Below are 26,036 nucleotides of genomic sequence, written 5' to 3' on the forward strand. Positions count from 1 at the left end.
GTCTATTAGGATTCTGGTATTCCCTAGTTTTCATAATGCAACAAGCAGAGTGGAGGCTTTTGACAAGAATAAGATTATTTAGGGAAGGCAAGTCATAGAGACAGGAGAAACTTCTGGCCTAGACCTAAGTAAAAACATTTCATTCATGTTCCCCAACTTTCTATATGAGAAATGTGAGTCCTGATTTGACTTTACAAAAGCATTTGATATAGGAAATGCAAAGATCTGTTTCCACCGAGCCTTGGAGCGTCCACTAACGACATGTGTATCTCTTACTCCTTAGTGTATGCAGTCAGAATTCCCAAGGCCAAGCTGAAAGGCTTTTGGTATGCCTGGAATTTTTTGAATGAAATATGCTGTGCTGGTGATGTTACATGCAACCTGGACAACAATGGTGGGCTACAGGTAGACAATGCACTGTACAAAAAGACAGACAGGACAAAATGACCTGGGTTTGATTTCTTACACATAAGGTACCTCCAAGGGAAAGAAACTGCTTACTGGCTCTTAAGCAGCTCCTAACTTTCTCATTGTCCTCTGACTTCAACCAACACAACCCGTAGCAACTGTTACTTCTTGCTACTTACCATTTTCATCTACAGCAAGTACACAGGCTCCTTTGGCCAGCAACTCCTCAACTACCACTTTCAAGCCATTGCGTGCAGCGATATGGAGGGGTCTGAAAGGCAACACTGATTGTCAGTCGAGATACACGTTAGTGTGAGTGGTAGAGCTGGGATCTTCCAAAGCCTGTGTGCTGAAGGCTTAGTGGAGGTGGGAGATGGTGGATCCTGTGGGAGTTTTCAGGTCCCCAGAGCATGGCACTATAGGACAGCCAGCCCTCCCCACTTTCTCTTTGTCCTGTGAGTAAATAGTGATGTGTTCCCCATCAAGATATGCTGCCTCATGCAAAGTCAAGGGACCAACCAATCACAGACTGAGGCATGCAAGACTGTGAGGCAAAACAAGCCTTTTTCTTTATGATTCTCTTGGGTATTTGACATAAAGGAAAACTAATTAACAGTGAAAAAATGTGGCATTTTGGTTAACTTACGTCACTAAAAGGAAGCCGTACTTAAGAATCTACAAATAGTACATGGTTGTTTTTGCTTTTGAAAAAAAGCAATGTTGACCATGTCTTTTATTGTATTATTGATCCAGCTATTCTTATGTGTTTGGCCCAGATCTCTCTGCAGATGGTATAAATAGTCTACATCTTGAACAGTCTTGGTGACAGCACAGAGAAAGCCAGAAGAATTCAAGCTCCTGTGTTCTGTAGAAGGCTCTTTACTGGCTAATTTAAGTCCCCGTTTTGCACAGGTCATTGGGATGAGTGGTATTAACATATATTCTCAGATCTTTTTATTATTGCATGTTCATAGATGTCTCATTGGGTTACAGTACCTTATAAAAGAGTGTCACCCTCAGCATATTGTGCTATACCCTTCAACAATATTAAACTTAAAAAACACTAATATGCCTTTGCCTTTAAAACAAATGCATAAGTAATTTCCCAAAATGGAAAATGAAGCAGCTTTTGGATCCTCCACACTGAGGGTTACACTGAATTATATTAAAATATAATTACGACAAATAGCTTAGAAACTGTACAGATGTATTCTGGGAACCTGATTTATAAACCTGATGTTTTCCAGTCAGACTACATAATGCTAATACATAATACAAACAGTTTCTCCAAATATGTCAGTTCATAAGCCCAGAAGATTTTTCTAAAAGCTCACTAAATTTATAATGAAGCTCAGTAATGCTGGTACAAGAACAAAGAACTTACAGACCCTAAGAGCTGTATCAAAATAAAGGCTCTACCTAACATCATGTATCTCTAGTCAACACTGTAGATGTGCGTCCATAAACTTCATGAAGATGAAGCCTTGTCAGCACCACTCACTGCTCTACTTCTCAGAGCTAGACTAGTCTGAGGCAGGCTCTTAATGTGTGTTGGATAAATACTATGACTCTGGCCCTGCCCCAAATGAGATGTCTTTATCATCCCTCCCCACAGGCCAAGGCCCAGGGAATATCTTAGAGAAGATGGTGCAAATGGAAAAGCCAGAGGATGGAGAGCAGAGCTGGGGCATGCTATCTTTTGGACACAACACAGGCCTTGAACTCATGAACTCACAGTGGCTGTGCTTTTCTGTATAAGACTTGGGCAAAATCAATCCAGGCAACATCATAACATAGACAGGACAGATGATCTCTAGGCCCCACCCTTACTGAGGAGTTGTTTGCAATGGATAGTTGGGGTTGCAGGGAGAGAGTCATTCTTTTTGGCAGATGTAGTCACTTGTAGGTTTCCCATGTTGCCTTGGATGGTCCACATCCGTACACACTAACTGGACTTAATGGGTTAAGTGGGGGCGGCGGGGGAGGGGAGACATGCAGTTGGGAAGGTAACATGCTAAGGGATCCAGGTGAGTTGGAGGAGGAAAATGGTGGTGGAAATGACCATATTTCATTGACATGTAAGAAGCTCCCAAAGAATAAATAAAAATAAAATCCTATGACTCTGGGTTTGTAAAGCTACGCTTGTCATACTCACGTCTGTAGGGCACTGTTCTTTGCGTTAATAAGGCTCTCATCTTGTATCTTGTCAAGTATTAACAAGGCACATTTTTCATGGCCCTAATAAGGAAAAAGAGCAAGAAACATGAGGCAGGGATACAGGAGAGTTCCAGAATGCTTACCTGATTGTACTTTCAATTGAGTAACAGCTTCCTCTGCTTGAAAACATTCAAGACTATTTCCTGAGTAATTCCTTTTCTAAAAAGTAAATGGGCCCAAGATACTCTTAAGCTTCTACATGGGGCCCATTAGGACTTGTTTAACATGTTACTGACTTAAAATATTCATATTTAATATTAATATTTCCAAGATCATTTTAAAATTAATGTCCAGAGATGCTAGCGTCAGTGAGTGATGGAGGCAGCAGCATTAGCAACATCCTTTAAATCCTGCAACACTGCTTTTTAAACATACATCAGGTTCCTCCTTCTCCAAACCTTCAATTACCACTCCAGTGATCCATCTCCTGGAGTTCCCATGACACCCAAGAATGTGTCACTTATCTTCATTTCTGTTTGATGCTCCGAACAGGCCCTGTTTTTGGAGTGTGTACATTTTTCCTCCTCAACCCAAAATACAGATATCTCTGGATCTTACAACAATAGATGCTTGATAATTAAAATATCAATTATTATGTCTAGGGTCATGGATTACTAAGTCTTGTTAGTTAAGGGCACAGACTACCAACATCAGTATCATCTGCGAGTTAAAAATGTTGACTCTCCCTGGGACACAGAGACAGTAAAATTCTGTCTATAACAAAAAAGAAAAATAAAATATCAGGCCAACTTAGACCTAATAAACAGAATGCATTTTTTTGACAGGGTCTTACTATGTAATCCAGGGTAGCTTTGAACCCCTGATCCTCCCACCTCAGTCTCTAGAGTGCTGAGGTTAGAAGCATGCACCACCATGCCTGGCCAGAATCTGTGTTTTAATGTCATTCTCAAGTGATTCCTATAATGTAAGGATGTCTGAAAAGCACAGTAATGCCCGTCACTAACACACCGTGCTTTGACATAACTTCCAGGCCCTGAGCATTTCTGTTGTTTCCATGTTCTTTCCAGAGAATGGATACAAAAATACAACCAATGAGAGGAACAGCCGAGCCTTCTGATGCCATTGGTGTCAGCTGCCCTCATAATATAATGCAGTTTGTAAAAATCACACACACAGGCATTTGTATGTATCTTTTTATGAAAGGAAAAAAATCTACCATATATTTTGCACTCATGTATGCATGAGAAAACAGTGACAATGTACAAGGATATTGCTTTGCAGTAGTATGATAGTGTCTTCAAACAGAACTCAAAGGAAACAGCTTAGTGTTTCCACATCACTAGTGTCTTAACCTGTACCAAAATGTGATACTGCAGCCAGGGAACCATATACAGTGGCATAATTTCGACAGGTGGAATGTGGCAGGTTTGCAAGTAGCAAATGCATGAAACATGTCCTCATTATTCCTATCCATCAACCCAGAATCCCGCCCCTTCCTTTTCCTACTTCATTTTCATGGACAGTTGCAGCATCCTGGGAAATGGTAATTTAATTAAAAGCCATGCTATGTAGGTTCTTGGGAAGGATAGAAATCTTGTGATATTATTCTATGATCGCAACAGTAAGTAGCTGTGTTTTAAACCCATTACATACTTTACTGATAGCCAGGTGCAAGGGAGTATTCAAGTCCTTATCCTTCACAGTCAGATCAGCCTGGGCATTGTTCACCAAAATATCTACAGACAAAACCAAGAGAATCACTTAGACTGGATGCCAGGCCCGCGTTTCAGTGTGGCTACAAAACAACAATCACATTAGGACAGCCTACACTCATATTTAATGTTTGTAAAGAAGGAACAGTTTGTTGCCATATTTGTTCCATTCAAATGGAAGCTGGTTGGGCATAGTTCCAGCTGTCCTCAGAGTTTCACCATCCCACCACTCCTCAGATTTTTGGGCTAAAGCCAAACACAGTGTCAGTATTTCTTGTCGAGATGACTCTGTTTAAATGTAACGTTTCTAAATGTTGAGAAATTTCACTCGAGGATTCTCTTACTTTGCTATGGTTTTCCAATGACACAGTTACAAAGAGCTGAAGATGACTGAGCTCATAGGTAACTTCAGTAAAACTGGGTGGCCCCTTTCAGATTTCCATGCTAGAATAGTGCTGGCATCTCTACCTGACCTCATTTCACGTTTTGGACAGTCCTAAGTGCAGAGTCCACAGCTGAAGAACATACCTACAGCGCCTGCCTGCCCATTCTCAGCAGCCATCATCAGTGCTGTTTTCCCTGATTTGTCTACAGCATCCACTTGAGCATCATGTCTCAGAAGCAACGTCAAGCACTCTGCGTGATCACCGAAGGCTGCCGCATGGAGAGTTGTCCTGAAGGTTTCAAACATACACGAATATGTTGTCTTTAAAACTTTGTCTGCAGTGACTATCAAGAGAAATGCGAGTGTGTTTTCTAAAGACTTAAAGCTTCTTGGTCAGCAGAAATGATGGCCAAATCCTTTCTTAGAACCATTCAAAGCGGCCACTGAAGTTTCACCTATATGTACGGTGCCCCTTGGACTTTGGGGGGAGGCTCGTGCAATGACTCAGATAGGAAAATATCAGCACCATTCTGACATTCTAATCTTGACTTCTAGTGAGTTCTCACTCATCTATGAGACAGATACTTTTAACATTAAGAGCTAATTTGTAGGTAATTGGTTGGTTAACTAAAAACCTTAAAAGCCTACATTATCTAATGCAGACCCTGGAGTTATTGGGAAGGACAGCTTAACATTACTCATCAAAATGGAAAAAGCATTAGCCTTAATAAAGTAACTGCACTTCCTAGGACTCCATTTTCCATACACTCAGCCCTATAAACAGATTCACACATGAGTATTCACTGTGCTACTGCTTAGAAATAGCAGAATATTGAAAGCAACATGAATATTCTTCTAAAGAAGTGAGGCTGAGCAACATGCTATGTATTCATTTAATGAAATAACATGCAGCTTTAAAAAGCAAGGTAAATCTTTATAGTTTGGTATGGAAAGATCTCCAGGATATAAAAACATACTATGCATTACTTTCTCAATTAATTTTTTTCCCTTTGGCCAAGCATCATCCATGTCTGGATTCTAGCACTCAGCAGGGTGAAGTTAGGAAGATTGTGAGTTTGAGGCTAGCCTGGGTGGGCTTCATAGCTAGTTCAAGGCCAGCCTGAGGTACACAGCAAGACTGCTCTAAACACTATGGGCTGGGGCTGTAGCTCAGTCTAAGCTTGTCTAAGGCCCTAGATTCAATTCTTAGCACTACCAAAGTAAGTGTATATAAAAATAAAATCAAATGGCTTACTAGTCTGCAACCTGAAACAAAGACAAAAGACTCAAGACCAAAAAGCGTTACACCTCTGCATCACTCACCTGCCTTTGTCATCCCTACAACTGATGATGCTGGAATCTATGGCCCCCAGCAGCAATGACGCACAGTTCTCATGACCATTTATTCTAAAATAAAAATGGATTTTAGTGTAAAAAAATCATTCAAATATATATTCCTTCACCACACCTCATCTTTATATGCACTGTACATTTAACAATTTGATACATTTTTAGAAATCAAATCCTAATATTTATGGCACACTGCAGTAGTATCCACTGAAACCTCCTGCTGTTTCCAGTAAGGACCTCTGTGTTTGTGAGATCCCTGGAACACCCCTCACACGAGGTCCTACATAGCTGATGCCAAGACACCAAAGTGGAAAAGACACAGATCCTTCACACATAAATTCACCCTGATTATTATTTTTAAGATTTGTTCATTTGGGGCTGGAGAGACTGCTCAGGGGTTAAGAGCACTGGCTGCTCTTTCAGAGGATCCAGGTTCAATTCCCAGCATCCACATGGCAGCTCACAGCTGTCTATAACTCCAGTTCCAGGGGATACAATACCCTTACACAGACATACATGCTGGCAAAATACCAATGTACATAAAATACATAAATTTTTAAAAGACTTGGCCATTTTTACTTTATGTATATCAGTGTTTTTTCTGCGTGCATATATGTGCACTGCACGTAGACCTATGCCCAAGGATGCCAGAAGAAGGCACTGGCTCTATGAAACTGGTATGGATGGCTATTAGCCACCATGTGGGTGCTGGGAACTAAATCTGGGTCCTCTATAAGCAAGTATTCTTAATCACTGAGCCATCTCTCCAGACCCTAAAGTCTCCTTAATTCTTTCTCATCTACCCTTTCTTTACTGATTTGATTTCATGCCTCTGGTATCTTTCCAGGCAAATGGCCCAGCTTCACTGGAAACCCACAGACAATGTTAAGCCCAAGTACTTTCAAGTCTTGCACCCCAGGCTGACTCATGGAACTGCAAGTTAAGGTCACTGCATTCTATGAATAACATTTCTCTCTATGAACCCGCAATAACAATTACATTTTAAAAGAAGGGGGAGAAGAAGAAAGAGAAGGATGAAGATGGGGGAGGAAAAGGAGGGTGAACATGAGAAATTATATGAAAAATCTTCCTGGTAGAAAATGTCTGAGCAGCTACAGATATATTGGTATTAACCTTGACTTATTTTTCAAGTTTGCCAGGCAATGTGGGATACCACTGAAGATTTCTTCACATCAATGGACCATGCCTCTCAGTCTACCACCTTGGAATTCATGAGTTACCTTGGAACTGTAGCTTCTGGAGAATCATTAACCCAAGAGCCCATGTATTGCTAGCAGACCTATTTGTTTTTAGCACCAGAATAGAGTAATTTTAGTCTTATCTCCAATCTAAGTGCTTTTTCCATTCATAAAAGGCACATTTTCTACCTGCAGTTAAAGGGACAGAAGTAGCACCATGACATTTCCAACCTTTCTACTTACATTGCACAGTGCAGTGGAGTGAAGGGATTGCCAATAAATTTTCGAAAACATTTTTGCTCCAAAAGTACCTCTATGCAATTTTCATTGCCTGCAAAGGATAAACAAATTTAGAGAGTCCCCAGACAGAAACTTTGTTCAACATGGTCTGGTGTTTTTTAATTTCCCATTAAGTGTTAGGTTCTAGCATATGAATTTTCCTGAATTGGCTGACTGCTCTTTCTCTGTGGAATACAATTAACAAAACACTAAAATGTTATTAACTATTCTCACAGGTGTCCTGAGATATAATGAACAAATCCAACAGTGAAGGCCATATGGCCTGGTGGAGAGAGATAAAGAAGTCACCTCCTTTGCAAGCAAAATAGATTCTGTGTCACCCTCAGCTCTTGACAGCAGCATGCCTCAATTTTCCCATGTTAATGACAGGGAAATTTTCCTTTCACCGACATGAATAGGTTAACTTATAGCTACATACCCAAGGGAAGGGGACACGTGCCCTCTAGAAAACAACAATAACAGCAAGACCCTGAGCGTAAGGTGCCATGGCAGTGTTTTTAATGGTATCTGGCCACACGGGTACCCAGTGAGAATTTTTTTTAAAGTAAACACATGAGTAAATGTGAGGTATCACGGTGAACAGCAATGGCATGAGACTTTTAAACCCTTCTCTGCCATTGTCTTAACTAGGCTTTCTATTGCTGTTATAAAGCACTGTGACCAAAAGCAACTTGGGAAGGAACGTTTATTTCAGTTTACAGCTTGTCCAAGTCCATCATCCAGGGAAGTCAGGGCAGGAATGGGAGGGAAGGCCACGGACGAATGCTGTTTACTGGCTTATTCATCATGGGTTGCTCAGCCTGCTTCCTTATAACATCTGGGAACACCAAACAAGGGATGCCACTGCCCATAGTGAGTTGGGTCCTCCCACAGCAATTATTAATCAAGAAATCTACTGGAGGCTTACCCATAGGCCAATTAGGCGGGGGGGGGCATTTTCTCAGTTGAAGTTCTCTCTTCCCAAATGACTCTAGCTTGTGTCAAGTTGACATAAAACTAGCCAGCACCGCACATTTTATTTGTTACATTACCTGAGACAATTTATTTGTGGCACTTTGAGCCACAGTTTCCTGCACATATTCACAGTTGGCCTAGGAATACTCATCTTGCCCATGTCACAAGATGATGGGAACTTTGTAAAGGACCCAAGTATGCTTTGTAACATGCTGTTCAATTCTAGGGCAGGAAGGCATTGCCAGGTGGCTTTATCACAGATCAGCATTCCAGAACCTCTTCTTGACTAACTTCAAGGCTGATTTAGTTAAAGTTCCCAGATGGGCAGTTTCAAATAGTAAAGTACAAAAAAAAAAAATCAAAACCACCAAACCTCCTTGTAACTAAAGAGACCAGTTAGTAATGCTTTTTAGGAGAACTGGGAAGCATGAGATACCCCTAGCAAGTAATTGATAGTGCCCAGATTTCCATTTGCATCCAACCATCACTCAGTGGTACTAGACAATAGTATGAACCCCCCAAAGGACCAATTTAGGACAACACCTGCATGTTCCATTCCTCAGTGGGAGACTGAGTCTGCACAGCTGAAACTAGAGAGTGACATACTACTTCCAATATTTCACATTGCCCAAAGAAGGGGATTCTGGGAGCTTGAACCTCCAACCTGGAGGAAGGTGGCTCTAGAATTCCAGAATTGTGGACTGATTGCTTGGGAGAAGTCTGCTCCCCTTTGCATGCCCCTGAAAAGGCTCATTAGCAGAAAGATGACCCAGCCATGGGGAGATTGTGATGTGCGCTGTGGCAAGCTTGTGTCTGCCCTCATGTCCAGCACTCTTCCATACCTGTTGTGGATGCTCTCTTGCCAAAGAGCACTCACAAGTTATAGGTCAAAAAATTATTCACAGCCCACCAATGAATGGTAGAAAAGGAACCAAAATAAGCTGTTAAGGTAGAACCAATGAGAGAGAAGACTAATGAAGACACAAGAGGTCTTACATCACCGTAATTAGAGCACAGAAACTCTTCAGACGGAATCATCACAATTTCCAAATTAAAACCCTAATGGAACCGAAATGCAAATATAAAGTCATAGAAGTCTATAGAGCAAGAAACATTTGTAGAAAATATCCATTATCTGTCAGGGTATGAGATCTTCAGCAAGCCTGGCTAACAAGATACCATAAAAGGTCCAACCACATGAAAACCCAAAACATCTGCATGGAGAAAGGCATTCAAAACACGGAACAAAAGCACCCTCAGCACACAATGCAGAACACTGACACAGCTAAGATACCCCGCTTTCACAGACATGGGAGAATTCATAAGCTCTTCAGCAAGAGAAAGCAAGCATGGATGGAGAAGGCCACTTTCAGAGAGGGGACAACAGCCAATAAATATGGCATTGGGTTAGGAAACGCAGAGACACATGTTTTTACCCTTGCTGTTGGCAAAAATAAAGAGGGGTAGAATCACTCTGGGTTGGCACAGTTGTGGGGAAAATACTTTTAAATGCACTATAGCAGGCTTTGTGCAATATTATTCCTTACAATTTAAAATCACACTTTAAAAAAATTTCACTTCTGGATATTTGATGAGATTTTTCATGCTATAATATGACCACAATACTGCCACAGTGTATGATAGGGAAAAAAAAACCCTAAAATTAATCTGAATGTCCATCAAAAGGGGATCTGGTTGAATAAACAAAACATTCTGAGGAGCGTGTGTGTAGCTATCAGTATATAACTACTAAAACTATTTATTGATTCATGTGATGTGTAGCATCACATGACACATGATGATAGCCTGTGGTGTGAGTTTACAGAAGCACAAATCAAAAGAAAGCTATAGGATGAGACTTGTCACATAATTCCACTTAAAGTATATATATATATATATATATATATATATATATTATATATTATATTTGTAATTAAATCCCAAGAAAAATTATGAGACATACATACAAAATTATATCAGAAAATAGGCTTGGGAATAGGAAATGTTAGCTTAGTTTTCTTTAGTTGTGTGGTGGGGTCTCATGTAGCTCAAGCTGACCTTGAAGTTGTTGCATGAATGAGGATAGCTTTGAACTTCTGATCCTTCTGCCACTGCCTGCTGGGTGCTGGGATTACAGCATTGCTACCATACAGTGCTGGGGACTGAACCAAAGGCTTTATGCATGCTCAACAAGCACCCTGCAAACAGAGCCATATCCTCAGCCCACTTCAATATTATGAAAAGGTCACTTAGCAGTCACTTCTCTCTTTTGCCAAATAAGTGAAATAAGAAATTAAACATCCCAAGATGTAAGTACAAACGTGGGATTTGAGTATTAAAAAAGAAAGACCTAAAGATAAACCACACATCCACTAGTGTCCACTTGTGACAGGAGCTGTGGTGCATACGGCGTTTTGCTTTTACCTTTACTGCTTTCATACTTCATGTGATTTCTGGTTATCTGATATAGATCAGAAACCCTGGTTACAATTGCTCGAGACCTTTGGTGATTCTAATGAGGGGTTACATATCACAGAAGGCAAACTTTTACTCAGTCAAGGCATCGTGGCAGCCATGGGGTGGGGCTGGGGAATCTGTTTAAAACAGCCAACGACAGACAAAAGCCATGTCCAGGGTGCACAGACCCTGGAAACTGCAGCATACAGCAATGTTCTCACCTCCACTGAGGTTCGAGGTGAGAAAGTCAAGTAGAATCACTCAGATGGCAGGCAACTCACCATTGTAACAAGCCCAGTGCAGCGGTGTGTAGCCCTGGTTGTCTTTGAGGCAACAGTCCTCTTCAGAAAGGGCGATCTGGAGCAGCTCACTCAGCCAGGTGGCATGGCCTCGAGCAGCCGCATAGTGCAGGGGTGTCCTGCCTCTGGAGTCTTTACAGAGGATTGACGCTTCTTGCTCCAGCAGCATTTGCACACACTCCTCATGCCCTGTCATAATCTGGCACGTTGCAAAGAAAACACAGAACAAACCAGGGTTGGCTAGGGATGTCATTGTTGTGAGGCCTTCCCTGCCTGGCCTAAGAGGAGCAGACTGCTTTGCTGCAGAGCAGGAGGCAGAACAACCCCAGGGAAATCCCTACCAGAAAAGCCCATGAGAAGCTATTTTGGAGCTGTCTCCCCAAACATAACCATGGAAGGTATCATGCTATGGTAGAAGATACTATTTTCAGAATCAAGAAGTGTGTTAAATCCCTGTCAGACGTATGTCAGTCTGCCCCTGTCTGATTTACTTTATTCACCTGTGAATGGGCAGAGAAACAATAACTTCACAGGTCGCTCAGTATGAAGGAAGAAACAACACAGCCACACGATTCATTGGGGACAGGGTGGGGGGGTGTACTCTGTAAATATCACAGAGTGTCTCTACACAGAGCTAGAAATCATAGCCTATTACCCTGTCAGGCTATTAGAGCCTGACAATCCGAAGCTAACACACACACAGTATGCTTCCCTGCTGGGTATTGTGGAAGGTCACAACACTGTGGCAAGTATTTGTGTATCTAAAAGGCAAAGGTATAGTGAAAGTTCTACATGAAAGGGATCGCTTCAGCTCATTATACTGTATGAGATGACTGTTGTATCGTGCAGGCTATCACTGATAGACACATGTATGTAAAGTTTCCAAAAGAAGTGATAAGAAATAAGAACTGTGATTATGTCGATAACCATAGGAAATTCTTCTTGTCACTTATTAGGCTGTTTATGCTGCCTCTGCATAACAACTTTATGATTTCTACTGTTGTCCATTTAGCTTATTTTTTCCCTTCAAAAAAAAAATCCAGCAGATATGTATAAAGAATTGGCCATGGGATACATACATTGCCATCATTTGTCACAAAGAGCAACAGAAATAGAATGACTGTTCAAAACCAGGTAATCACTGAATTTATTTTGGTACCTACACACTAGAATGACCATATATATGTGTGTGTGTGTGTGTGTGTGTGTGTGTGTATCTGTGTGTGTATTTGTGTATATGGTGTGGTGATATATTATTTATGATTTATTAAAGCTTGTCTGAGGGTTCAGAAAGCAAAGTTAGCCACAAGCCATAGAGGTCAGGCAATGGTGATACATACCTTTAATCTCAGTAGCCGTACTAGCTAGCCATAGAGTGAGGTGGAGGTAGCACACACCTTTAATCCCAGGACTCAAGAGGCAAGCAGATGGATCTCTGTTAGTTCAAGGCCACACTGATTTACATGAAATTGATTCAGTCCTAAAGAGAAACAGCTCACACAAAGGTGATCTCACCACTTGGGATCACTGGCCTTTCATCCCAAAATTAGGGAGATATAAAAAGGAAGAACCAAAGGGTCTCATGTGAGGATTTATTCTCCAGCCACATTGAGGAGAGGCAGCAGTCTAGGATTGCAATTTGAGGATTTATGAAGGTAGCTGGATCACCCTTTCAGTCTGAAGTAGAGTTAAGAGCTAGTGGCTGGCTGGTTTGCTTATCTGACTATCAGGTGAGCTTTAATAAATCATAAATAATATATACCACATGTGTGTATGTGTATATGTGTATATTTGCATATATGTGTGTATATTTATGTGTATGTGTATGATTTTTGTGTGTATATGTAGTGTATATGTGTGTATATATGTATATGTGTGTATGTATGTGTCAAATGTGGTTATCTCCAGGAGGTCTGATTACTGATGATTTTCTTTTCCTGCACTTAAAAATACATTTTGTAAGTATTTTGTGATATGCATTTTGTAATCAGAAAGGTGAGCCAATTTCTCCAACAGTAGATATTCATGTGTCTATTATCATAATCTAACACAAAGTCTTAAAGCAGGACCTAACTATAGCTTTCCTTATTGCATCGTTGTATAAAATTCTGTAATTTCGTTTTGACTGTGAAGCTAACGGACTTGTATTATGACACAAATCTTTTCCCCTAAGACCTCATGTAGGAAAAAAACAAAGCAAGTTCATTGAGCAGGTAGGTACTTGACTAAAGCTGGGAAAGGTGTACATACCCCTCTATGTAAAGCTGTGCATCCCACTATGTCAACAGCATCTACATTTGCTTCCTTTTCAAGTAACAACGAGACGGCATCGATGTGTCCATATGCTACTGCAAGCATCAGTGGGGTTCTAGGGAGAGAAAAATAGGAAGATTAAAAAGGACTTCCAGTGAGAGCAGAGTTTTCTCTCTATTCTTAGTAAGTGCCTAATAGTCTCTGGTAATCTAATTTGCTACTCTGTGCCATGGAGAACAAGAGATCTATTTCTGTTCTAAGGGCCTCATGGAATGGCGGCATAACACACAGGCCCAGGGCGAGGCAAGGGACAGTCTCATCTCAAGTAGTCATATTAATTCTACCATTTTCAAAACTGTGTGGCAACCACTAGGTACCAACTGGTTGGGACATGTGTGCACGCAGAAGAGACCCCTGCTCCTGTCACAGCAAATCTACCTTCACAGCAACCAGTGTCGAACTTTGCTCAAGACTTACCTCCATGGAAAGAGCTTCCTCACTTTGAAAATAAGGCTGACTAGTGTAGAAGAAGAAAGACAGGGCTCTGCTCTGACTCACTCAACCCCGTCCACCTGGGGATAGAAACTACAGTCTTTCCGTCTGTACTTCCTATTTGTAGGAAGAGCCTGGGTGAAAAACAGGCCAACAGATAGAGAAACAAACTCAGGAGAGAATACAAGCTGAAGGATTTTTTTTTTTTTCAAAACAGAGACAAACTCTTGAGGTCTGCCCTTTTGCCATTATTAATTAAAAAGTGGGAAATGGTAGCTTTGTCAGTCAAAGATGGGAAGAAATAAGAAATATTAAAAAATCAGGAAACATGGCTACAGTCAAGGTAAAAAGATGCTGGCTGTCATTAAGATATGCACACATCGCCAGGCATTGGTGGCGCACACCTTTAATCCCAGCACTCGGGAGGCAGAGGCAGGCGGATCTCTGTGAGTTCAGAGGCCAGCCTGGTCTACAGAGTGAGTTCCAGGACAGGCTCCAAAGCTACACAGAGAAACCCTGTCTTGAACCACCCCCTCAAAAAAAAAAAAAAAAAAAAAAAGGATCATCAAGATAAGCACACACCGAATACTTCACTTAAACATATGCCCTGGGGCGATCCTTCATTGTTCTAGGCTCCTTACCTATAAGTTTCACAGAGATGTACTCCTCCTATTCTAGAATTCAGCAGCCTGCCTTCTTCACTACTCCACAAACCAACCAATCAGCTCTTGTGACTGACACAACAGCCGGAGGCCAACATGAAAACACTTACTGTCCCTTGGCATCTTTCACATCAACCAGCTCCGGGTTGTCTGCTATTTCGAGTAGTAGTCTCAAACACAGCGTGTGACCATTAACAACTGAAAAACAAAATGATGGGCATTCTCTTTTTAAAAACCAGCACCCCAAAGTGAAATTCAGGTGGACTTCAAATCAGTGATTTCATACCACTGCTGACAGGTAGCCCTGGTTTCCAGTTCAAGAGAGTCCAGGTGGCCTGGCTCATGTGCAGAAGTAAAGATGCCCCTTTAGAAGAACAAAGCGCCTAAGTGAGTGTGAGGGGTGCTGGAAAGAAGCCTCACGGCATGATAAACCCCTCCTCTAGAATAAGGCATTTCCTCTGGTGTAGTGAATGGACACTTTGAGAAGCCTTACAGCTACTGTGGAATTCCACTCGGGGAACAAGAAGACAAATATCCTTAGCATTCCAGACATGGCTTCCTCTCTGAACAATAAGGATACCATAAAGGACACTGGACTTCCCTTGCTCTGGACGTAGTGAGAGAAGGGCACAAATGTAGTTATGTTGGATTGATAAAGGCCCCTCTTTCCAGTCACAAAAGGATGATAATTTGATTTCCACACAGTTTTGGAACAACACATATTAGAATTAGCTCACATTCAGCAGCAGCGTTCAAATGAACAACAGGAACACTGTCCACATTTTGTAAGCCATAGCATTCAGTCTGTTCTCTCTCTCTCTTCTCTTCTCTCTCTCTCTCTCTCTCTCTCTGCATATATTATATTATATATAATATATATATATATATATATATATATATATATGAGTTCCAGGTAACATTTTATTGCTGCTGTTGCTCTTAAAATTATACAAAAGCCTGCTACCATGTTGAAATCTGCCGGGACTTTAACATATGCCTAAAAGGAAAAGATTGGCATAGGACTGAGAGTTACATCTCCTTGGCAGTGGGTTCAGGGGGGTGGGAACAACAAGTCTTGGCTTTTCTTTCTGTATCAATTTGATATTCTTTAATGCTCAGAATCACTCCAAGGATATTTCATTTTTGGCTAAACATAAAAAAAAGAGTAACTTGGTTCTTATTGCTCACCTAGTGTGTCACATGGCCAAATCTACAGTGGAGCTTCTGTTTCTTCACCGTAGCTGTTTGTGCTTAGCTCACAGCCCTCAGGAAAATTTAAGCCCCCCTTAGAGTAACAAACCTCGGTTCTCCCTGTGTTCCCACACATTATATTCCCCCCAAATTACCTTCTAGAAAAAGACATTAGCATCTTTAGCTGTGCCCTGCCGTCTCCAGCTCTCTGTTAGACTGGCTCAGCCTCTCCCAGCTATGAATGACAGCCATTTTTCACGCTGCTCAAAGACCACAACTGTCACTGTATTTATTTTTGCTAAACCCTCCAATGTTCATTCTGGCTGCCCCTCCTCACAGTACTCCAAAGGTCTGAAACAAAGGAACTGAGGAACTCTGGCTTCCCAAGTGAACTGAAGAAGAAGAAAAAAAAAAAAAAAAAAAAAAAAAAAAAGGAGTGACGAGAGGCTTTGTCCGCGCTTCGGAGCTCCTTGCGTCTAGGTGTTCCTACGCGCTCAGCGGTCACATTCGGTCACATTCGTTAACAGGTAAAAATGCAAATCTTCATGAAGACCCCGACCGGCAAGACCATCACCCTATAGGTGGAGCCCAGGAACACCATCGAAAATGTCAAGGCCAAGATCCAGGATAAAGAGGTCCCGACCAGCAGCGACTCATCATCTTTGTGGGCAAGCCGCCCGAAGATGGCCGCACTCTTTCCGATTACAACATCCAAAGAGTCCACTGCACCTGGTCCTCTGCCTTGGCTACTAATTCTTCAGTCTGCATTCCCAGTGGGCAATGGTGGCATTACTCTACACTACAGCCATTTGCCCCAATTTAAGTTTATAAAAATTCAAGTTTCAGTAATAGCTGAACCTGTTAAAAATGTTAGTAAAGGGTTTGTTGCATGGGAAAAAAAACACGCATTTACACACACACACACACACACACACACACACACACACACACACACTCGTAATATTTTTTTGGTGGGGGATGGGTTCCAGACAGGGAAAAATATTCTAAGCTGATTCTCGAATCTCAGGTTGAAGCTTCGGCACAGCAGACATTTTGTGGGAAATAGCCAAATGAAAGCCCCATCTTTTTTATGAATGGTTCAGGAGAAAGCCAGAGTGAGTCTTCTTGACCACTAGGGGGCACCCTTGGACCACACCTACATCACGGTGGCAAATGGGTGAGGCTGGTCCTTCATTATTCACCTGTTTCAAGGGCCGTCTTCCTCAATCAAAACAGACCATTGGCAATTGTTAGGAATTACATGATAACAAAGTGCATGCTGGTCAAGGCAACAAATCTTTAAAAAGAGCAAATTTGATTTTTACAATAATACCAAGGAATGCCTAAGAAGCAAAAACACTGGTGGGAAACAAAAAAAAATTATAATTGGCTATAATAGCCATTACTGAACTTTGCCAGAGACAACTGTTTCCAGATAATTAGGTAACAGGTAGGCTTTCTGTGTCTCTGTATTGTGTCTGTTCAGTGGCTTGGGTATTAAGGGATATTGATAGACATGTATATTTTTTAAAATTTACATTTGCATTTATTTTGTTGTGTACTTGTCAAGGCATACATATAGAGATCCAAGGACTACATTGCAGGAGTCTTTTCTGCCACATGGATCCCAGTGAATTAAATACAGGCCACAGGGCTTGATAGTAAGAATCTTTGTCTACTGAGCTCTCTCACCAGCTCCGACAAAAATATACCTACCTGTCTAGTGTTTCTAGAAAACTTTCAAGGAATGAGAACCATACACAACTCCCTCACTTCCTCAATAAGACTATAGGTATTTCCCTCTTTAAAGGATGTCTCACACTGCCCTTCAAGGGCAAACACCACGGAACTGCCTGAACTAAAAGGTTCTTATGTGCTGGCTGGGCCAAAGATTCTTCCACATTGTCTTTACATCTGTGCACATCTGGAAGTGCCCGTAGAAATAAAACTTAGATGTTAAAAAAATGGGATGGAAGAAGGTGCTGCTGTCCTTTGCTAAGGTTGGGGGCGGGGAGGGGAACCTAGGGCCTGGTACGTGCTAGGCACATGCTTTCCCTCTGAGCTACAGCCCCAGCTATCATCCTTTTAAAATCTTTTTTTAATTTATTGATTTTATTTATTGGGGTAGATTGTGCCCTATGCATTTGGATGACAGAGGACAACCTGCAGAAGTTCCAAGGACTGAACTCAGGTCAATCAGGCCAGGTGGCAAGGACCTTTATCTGCTGAGACACCTCACCTGTTTCATCCTTTCATTTATACCTAGACATGAATTGCGAAACTCAGGCATAAACTGGACCTTTGAGGAGACTTACCTGAGGCATGAAGAGGAGTTCTTTTGGTGACATTGTCTTTCACAAAGATGGAGGCACCCTGGTGAACAAGTGCTTCCACACATTCTGTGTGGCCCTTGAAAGCAGCTAGATACAAAGCCGTCCGACCTTTCTCATCCCTGATGTCCAGGTCCACTAGTGACTGGAGGAGGACCTCCAAGGCTTGGTGGTGCCCATTGTAAGCCTGCAAAGAAGAAAGCCACAAAGAGTACTCTCATTTGTCTCAAATCCCATGGCATCCACCTGAGGGGCTGAGCTTCCAGAGCAGCTAATTCCCGAGCAGAGGTGCCTAATCCTATTGCAACTTGATATACCGTTTTTGGTTGATGTCCCTGGGAGGCCTGACCTTTTCTGAAGGGAAATCATGTGGGGTGGAGGGGACCTGGGGGAGAGAGGAGGTGGGAGGGACTAGGAGGAGAGGAGGGAGGGGAAACAAGCAAACAAACAAATAAAATAGGCCATCGGAACAACACTTGGGATGGAATCTGCAGCCAGCAAATTGAAGTTATACTGAAGCACTAATTCACAAGCCTCTGGTTGCATATAAATGCCTTTTTTCCCCTCCCTTGTCAACTAATTTGTTCAAAGGCACCACATCCATCAGTGCATTTTATTAGATCAACCAATATAATGAGCTAATAAAGACAAATGGCTGTGTGAATTATACGCTCATCTACCAGCAGAGTCCTAAATATATCAATGGACAGTAGGAGAACATTTTCAGGATCTTTTCTGTTAATAAAGCTGGGGGGGGGGGAATTACTGGAAACATTAAGGACTCTGTAATTCAATCCAAGCAGGCAAACCTTCCCTCACAGCATGTCACGTGACTGACTTGTGACTAACCACAAGAGCACAGGTGAGTTCCTTAATTTACTTAGAGCTTTGTTTCCTCATCTGTAAACTGAGAACAATAAAAGCTGTCTCCCAGGATTTCCACAAAGATGAAGAGATAAATTGTACCGGCTTTGCATAAAATCTGATATGCAGTGGATGCCCTGCCTTCCTCTTTATTTCTTCCATTGATCAAAAAGAAGCCACAACCTGGCAGTGGTGGTGCACTACTTTAATTCCAGCACTTGGGAGGCAGAGGCAGGCGGATCTCTGGGAGTTTGAGACCAGCCTGGTCTACAAGAGCAAGTTCCAGGACAGCCTCTAAAGCCACAGCTCTGACAAAAATATACCTACCTGTCTAGTGTTTCTAGAAACACTGTCTCGAGAAGAAGAAGAAGAAGAAGAAGAAGAAGAAGAAGAAGAAGAAGAAGAAGAAGAAGAAGAAGAAGAAGAAGAAGAAGAAGAAGAAGAAACCACAGAAACAATTAGGGAAATAAAGGACGTGTCAGGGCCAAGTTTAGATCTATTATGAGATCCTAGGCTGTATACTATTAAAAACAAGATAGAAAGTCTGAGACTTTTAATTTAGTCTATAAAGGAAAGAATATTACTCCCTCACCCCACAATACATAAGCAAGGGATCTTGAAAATAAAAGAGGAGGGGGTGGACTATCTGGGGTGAAGTGGGTGTGAGGGACAAGAAAGAAGTAGGGAAGGTCTGTCCCGTTGTCTTTAGACATCAAAGACCCTCTTTTGTCACTGGCGTCTTTCCTTCACCGTGCTATTCCTCACAGCACCACGCATTGCAAAAAACTTCACACAAAGGATTCATTTCCTTAATATAAAAAGAACTTTTGGAAACCAGGAAAGTGTTCAAAAGACCTGAAAAATCAGCTCACAGTGGGGGGAAAAAAAGAAATGTAAGTGCTAATAGGCAGATGAAAATCTACATAAAATTTTTATAGTGCTATTTTATGACCACCTGGACAATGAATGAAGACTTTGGCCAAACCCAATATCATTAAGATAGTGGGAAAAAAAGGCAATCTGGTGGGTGCGTAGGCTGCTATGACTTTTGTGGAGGGTGATATGCCAGTATCCAAAAAGGGATTTTTAGAAACTAAGTTGTAGGCAATATATTTTAGCATGGCCTCATTTATATTAAAAGAAGATATATATGTGTGTATATTTATATTTATATATACTTCTATAGTCACAGGAAAAGTTCAGGATACCAAAGAAACCAATAGCAGTGGTTATTTCTAGATTTAAAGGGTATTAAGTACATGTGCTTAATTTACCTTATTTTCCAGAAATAACAAATAACTTTTGCCCTGAGTATAGATTAACAACAATAACAAAAACTATGTTGAAAAGAATCCATAAGAATTAAGAATACTGATAAGTTAAAAATAAAATTTTCTCATTTCATTATTTTTGTTGATGATTTTGATGATTTTTGCATATGAAAAAATATATTCTCTATGTAACATGTGATATAAAACATATGGTAACGAATCCCTATTTATATCCCTGTCCCAACTTCTCCCTTGATTTCTAAGGACACAGGTCCAACCTCCCCTTGGTATCGGTCCTTGAGTGTTTCAGCATTGCACACTGAATCCTGGATTTCCTTCCCCGAACCTGCCGCCTTGCCCTCTCAGGTGGTACCCTGATGTCATCTGTGTTTCTCTAACTCTAGAGCCCATGAACAAGTTCTTAAGCCCATGAACAAGTATCTGGGACAGTAGTACAGATGACTGTGACAAAGAGCACCTTCCAAGCCTTGCCCTGTTCTGAGTGCATCATGCCAACCTAGAGGAATGTGCACCTTTGCTAACACACACAGAAACATCTCTGTATTTGCAGGAATCACCGGAGAACCCCACAGCTCCATTCAAGTTCACACAGGTGCTGTGTAATGAGTGGCAGCCCTCCCCACCACTCATAGGACACTGTCGCCATGCCTTCTGTGTCCTAGAAACACATCTGAGGCACTGCCTCACCACACACTCTCACCTGTCCCTTGGTGATCTATCATAGGCACGGGCACCGGATGAAACCGTTCTACAGTCAAACTGGGTGCCATCACACTGCCTGCTGAAAACTCAGCCTAGATGGCAGCAAAATCCAAAACCTGCCATGACCAACCAGGCCTGAGCTTTAGCCTTCCCCTGCAAGCATCCTTAGCATGTCCAAGCTCTGGGGTGCCCACACCGTCCTCTACAGTTAAGTGCATGAACTTCCTCCTCTGACCACTTCAAGTTCCTTATCTGGAAAGTGCTTTAACCATACAGCCTCTGCCTGTCCTGGTACATCTATGCAAATGTACCTAACCAGGGAAAAGCCACCCAGCACATCTGTAAAAGATCCTTCCACTCTTCAGCCTGTTTACCTCTTTGTCTTGGAAGCATTTATTGTCACCAAATACTCATCATGTATTTCTTGATTTGCTTTTGATAATAGCAATGATTCACTAAGGGCTTTCTATGTCATGGGTACCATGCTAAGCGCTTCCACATCTTGTTTATGAGCTGAAACTGTCCGTTTCCCCATTTTTTTTAGACAAGATCTTGTAATATAGCCTAGGCTGGCCTAAAACCCTTAGCCCTCCTGCTCCAGCCTCTTGTGTGCTGGGATTATCACCAACACAAATGTAGGCATATGTTACCATACTTAAACATCTTTTTTTTCACAGGTTAAAAACTCCTTAGGTGGTGACTAAGTCAGGATCCGGACTTGTTATCTGCAGTCCAGATAACACTTTGCCCCTGAAATTCCATTGACTGACTTGAAGGCTAAATATTTTTGTGTTTACCTGGAATGGAATAGGGCTGCAGAATAAATGCTGAATGAAAAACTTAAATTCCTTCTATAGAAAGCTCCAGGTAAATATAAAGTATCTTGAACATAGCTTTGGAGCAAGAAGGTGCACTCTGGGGACGAAGTCCTCGACTACTGTGCCTTTGCTCTGCACTGTTGCCTCTCTAGAGACAGGAAAACAAAACTTCCTGTGTCGAGATCTGTCACTGAACAGGACAGGTGGTCTATATTGTAACCTGAATTCTGAAGTAACCACTGGCTGGCTGCTTGCTGTGAGCTCGGCAACATTCATACCTATCACCTCATTTCACTCTCACCAATCTGGAGTTTAGATGCTCTTGTTACCCTCATCTTACTGAGGAGCAGAGTTACCTAGTTATGCTAAAGGTGAAAGACCTAGGTTTCTGGTAAGGCAGGCTGGTCGAGGAGTCCTTTGGAGAGAGAATGTAGAAATTCAATATGACAGTTAAGATGTTTGTTCCTTGGCCTCTTATCATGGGGGAGTTTCAAACGTCAACCAAGAAGAGAAAATAGTAAATGTCTAGATGCTGTTTTCTCCATTACGATGAGAATAGTAACCATGTTAATTTCTGTTCACCTAACTTAGCCTCAGAAAACTTACAATGCATGTAGATACACAAGGACAATGGCCAGCATACTTAGGTTTAATAAAGAGAAGACACACGGGAGGGGGGAGAAGCATGCAGGCAGGAGACCGTGAGCATTTTTGGAACAACAGCTGTAATGAAGGTACTTAGCCCCTGTGCTTTCTCTTTTAATCCTCACAATTAAAAGAACAAAAACCCATTTGTTGTTTTCTAGTTAAAGCAGCTTAGCATAAAACACAATGGATAGAGTCCTACTAATTACAGCTTTCTACTTCCAGTCTGGATGGTTTTGTGTACTGGGCATGAGAAAATACTCAGGGTAGTTCAAACGCCAAGTTTACCTACATGATGAATTCTCCTGTTTCTTCTATGTGCTTGTATTTCCTTTTTTTCTTTAATTTTTTTCATACACTATATTTTGAGCATGTTTTCCACTCCCCTAACTCCTACCAGATCCTCCTACCTCCCTACCCACACAATTTCATTTTCTTGTCCTCTCCCCAAAACAAAAACAAAACAAAAAATGATAATAAAAGCAAACCAATGAGACAAAAAAAAAATGTCAAAACAAGCCTACAACAACAACAAAACCAGTTGGTGTTCATTTTGTGTTAGCCATCCACTCCTGGGCACGGGACCTGTCCTGTCCAGGAGTGTGGTTGATATACCTAGGGAGACTCCATTGCAGAAAACAGATCTTCTCTTTGCCAGCAGACAACCATTGCCAATAGTTTCTTGATTAGGGATGAATTTTACTATGCTAAGATGTCACTGTGAGTACCGAACTTTAAAATGATTTAAATTATCATTGTAAACTATTTCAAGAAATATATCATTAAGCAACTTAAATGCTTTAATCATGACTCATCTACTTAAGCCTTTAAAGATGGAAACTATGGGTAAACAAGGAGAGGGGATTTGGGAGTCCGGCACGTTTCAGGGATACCACAAGTCCATCTGGAAATCTCAACCCTGGAGCGCCCCCCTCCCCATTTGCACAACCTCATTTCTTCATTTAAATTTTTCAAGTGAAAGATATGAGATTCTCTGAGCTGATGACCCCAGAGATTCAAATCATTCAGACAGGAAATAGTGCCCAGAGCAGGTCAGGTCTCTTTATGGGTCAAGGGTTAGGGGCATCTGGTTCCATTTCCCTGCTAGAATGCTTTTACCTAAGAACAATATGCCTTGGGTTTTATAAAGGTAATTGCTCCAGTAAACTCTGGAGAGGGTGATGAGCCTACTTTTTTTACTTGAAGTAAAAAAAAAAAAAAAAAAAAAAATTAAGTGTTAGCTTGTAGAGGAAAAGTCCATTGGGATGACTCTGGTCGAGTCACCCCATTACGTGTGGCTTTGGCTTCTATTCTTTTGTAAGTTTGTGACCTTTGAGACCTAAGTCACACCATCTCCTTTATCTCCTCAAATCTGAACAATTGATTTCTGTTTTGCTCAGAGTAAACTCAAAGTTGTTACCACAGACTAGGAGGCCCTGTGAGATGTTGTGGCGGCTGTTCTTGTTCTCCCCATGCTCTCTCCCCACTCTGGTGGCCACACTGTTGTTCTGTGGACATGCCAAGCATTCTCCTATGCCAGGACTTTACACCTGTGCCCAGCACCTTCTGTCAGATAGCAGTGGGACTAGCTCTCAGGCCCACTGTGCAGATGTGATATTCTAAGCTCTGTAAAATAGCACCCTGTCTGCCACCTCAATACTCCACCGCATGGATTCCATTCCATTTTCTCCTGTAACACTTATTACCATCTGGCCTGCAATTACTTGCTAATATCTCTTCAGTATGGGAAACTCTTCAAGGACAGAGGCCTCATTCCTCCCCTGTAACATCTCCCCCTAGAAAAGTGTTTGGCACTATTCATAGCCAGTGTGTGTCCCCTGGAGGACAGAGACTGGTACTGATGAGGATGAAGCTGGGATGTTGACACACAGGGGCCACCAGATCCTCTTCTAATTGCTTTACCCCAATTAGCTCATGCCATTCCCACAATGGCTCTTGATGAGGCACTGATATCCCTTCCTTCTGATGGGTGGGGAAACTGAGACACAAGACGTTAGGTATTTGGCCAACATCACACAACTAACAAACTGACAAACTCAAAGGAACCTTAACTAATTCACCCCCTTTAATTTACAGTGGAAGAAAACATGTTCAGATGAGTTACTGATGAGAAGAGTGGCATCTAGCACTGCCTCTCCCTGTCTTCTCTGACCCCCCCTGCCAGCTGCAGCACTGCTTTTGCCATGGTGTCATCACCATGCCACCCTTCCCTATGTGAGGGGAGACCCAGAGAGCTCAGAAGCACACCTCACACACAGTGAACACAAAGCAAATAATTTGGGGAGGGGGGCAGAAATGAGGATAGAATGTTTGGAAGCCTAGAACTCTCTTCTCAGTAGCAATTCAGTCAGCTCCATGTAGAAAGGGCATGAGGATTTGGCTCTATAAACCCTGGCTAAGAGCATCTATGCATACCCAGCTCTGGCACAGCTGGGTCAGGCACAGCTGACAGCAGCACGGGGGACCTTGCTTGGGTACAGAAGACAGCTGCACAGGATTGAAAGAGCAGCCTGCTCTCAGAGCCAACTGCTATGAAACCCTGTCCATATGAGCACGCCACTGCCCACCCACCTTCTCCATCCAAGTCTACCTCCTGGAACCAAGATCGATGGCTAATTTCACAGCATCCAAAATGTATGTGTGCATGAGAGAAGGTTTATGTGTTTAGTGGATGTGTTGATGGGTGTGTCAGAGGCTATGAGTGGGCTCTACAGCTATGCTGGCAAGTATGTGGGGACACAGGCAGTGGAGGGTGGGCTCCTCACAGAGTGACTGGCCCTGGACACTCCCAATCCTTGTGTCGAGGCCTTGTCTCTTCTCACCTTGTAGGAATGCCCACTGGTACCTATTAATAAAACATTCCCCTCTCTAAACTTTCATTGGAATAACACTAAAGAAGTGTTTGTGCATCATATAGATAAAATGTACCTGTTAAAAGTAGACCTGGCTCCTTTTCATTCTCCTTGAATCCTGTCCCATTGTATTTACTAAACAAAGACACATCTAAATACCATCTGGACCTCTATGACTAGCGCATGACTGAGTGTTCACCATTCAACAGTGCTGGGGGCAGGCGAGCTGGCTGTGGCTGGGTGTGACTGCCAGGCAGCAGGGCTCTTTCAAACAGCTGCCAATCACTAAGAGTGAGTCAGATACCATCTGAAGCAGAGTTATGAGAGTGGAAGTACCTCCAGGAAGAGTTTAGGAGTCAAAAGTCTCCCCTGATTACCAGGAGGTGGGGAGTGAGTATTGCTAGTGAGAGCTCTGTCCCTCCCAGATCTCTCCAGCATGGACACTGGAGCCAGGACCTCCCTGGAGGCCCAAAGGCAAACCAGGAAGAATGACACAGTTGCTACCCCTTTTATTCTCACATAGGTTTGTTTAAAACCCACACAGGTTTTAATTGTGACATTTGAAAATGTGACATTGATTATTCATAGGTTTAACATTTGCATATCATTCTCTATAATCAGATCTTCAGCCAAAATGTTTCCTTTATATAAAAAAATGACTAAAGCTTACGG

At 42.0% G+C, this 26,036-nt stretch overlaps 1 protein-coding gene across 5 annotated transcripts in view; it reads right to left on the reverse strand.

Moving 5' to 3' along the window:
* The window catches only part of LOC100774011 (serine/threonine-protein phosphatase 6 regulatory ankyrin repeat subunit B), a 272,850-nt gene that overhangs the window by 5,673 nt on the left and 241,141 nt on the right, over window positions 1–26,036 (reverse strand). For all 5 annotated transcript variants that reach the window (XM_027396893.2, XM_027396896.2, XM_035440951.1 and 2 more), the window contains exons 18-27: window positions 18,156–18,357; window positions 14,760–14,847; window positions 13,493–13,610; window positions 11,225–11,441; window positions 7,476–7,563; window positions 6,007–6,090; window positions 4,827–4,972; window positions 4,240–4,322; window positions 2,564–2,646; window positions 588–679 (exon numbers count right to left, since the gene is read on the reverse strand). In XM_027396893.2, the coding sequence (XP_027252694.1) occupies window positions 588–679; window positions 2,564–2,646; window positions 4,240–4,322; window positions 4,827–4,972; window positions 6,007–6,090; window positions 7,476–7,563; window positions 11,225–11,441; window positions 13,493–13,610; window positions 14,760–14,847; window positions 18,156–18,357 (1,201 nt within the window). The remainder of the gene's footprint in view (window positions 1–587; window positions 680–2,563; window positions 2,647–4,239; window positions 4,323–4,826; window positions 4,973–6,006; window positions 6,091–7,475; window positions 7,564–11,224; window positions 11,442–13,492; window positions 13,611–14,759; window positions 14,848–18,155; window positions 18,358–26,036) is intronic.

Source organism: Cricetulus griseus, chromosome 2, assembly GCF_003668045.3.
Source record: "Cricetulus griseus strain 17A/GY chromosome 2, alternate assembly CriGri-PICRH-1.0, whole genome shotgun sequence".
Classification (NCBI taxonomy): domain Eukaryota; kingdom Metazoa; phylum Chordata; class Mammalia; order Rodentia; family Cricetidae; genus Cricetulus; species Cricetulus griseus.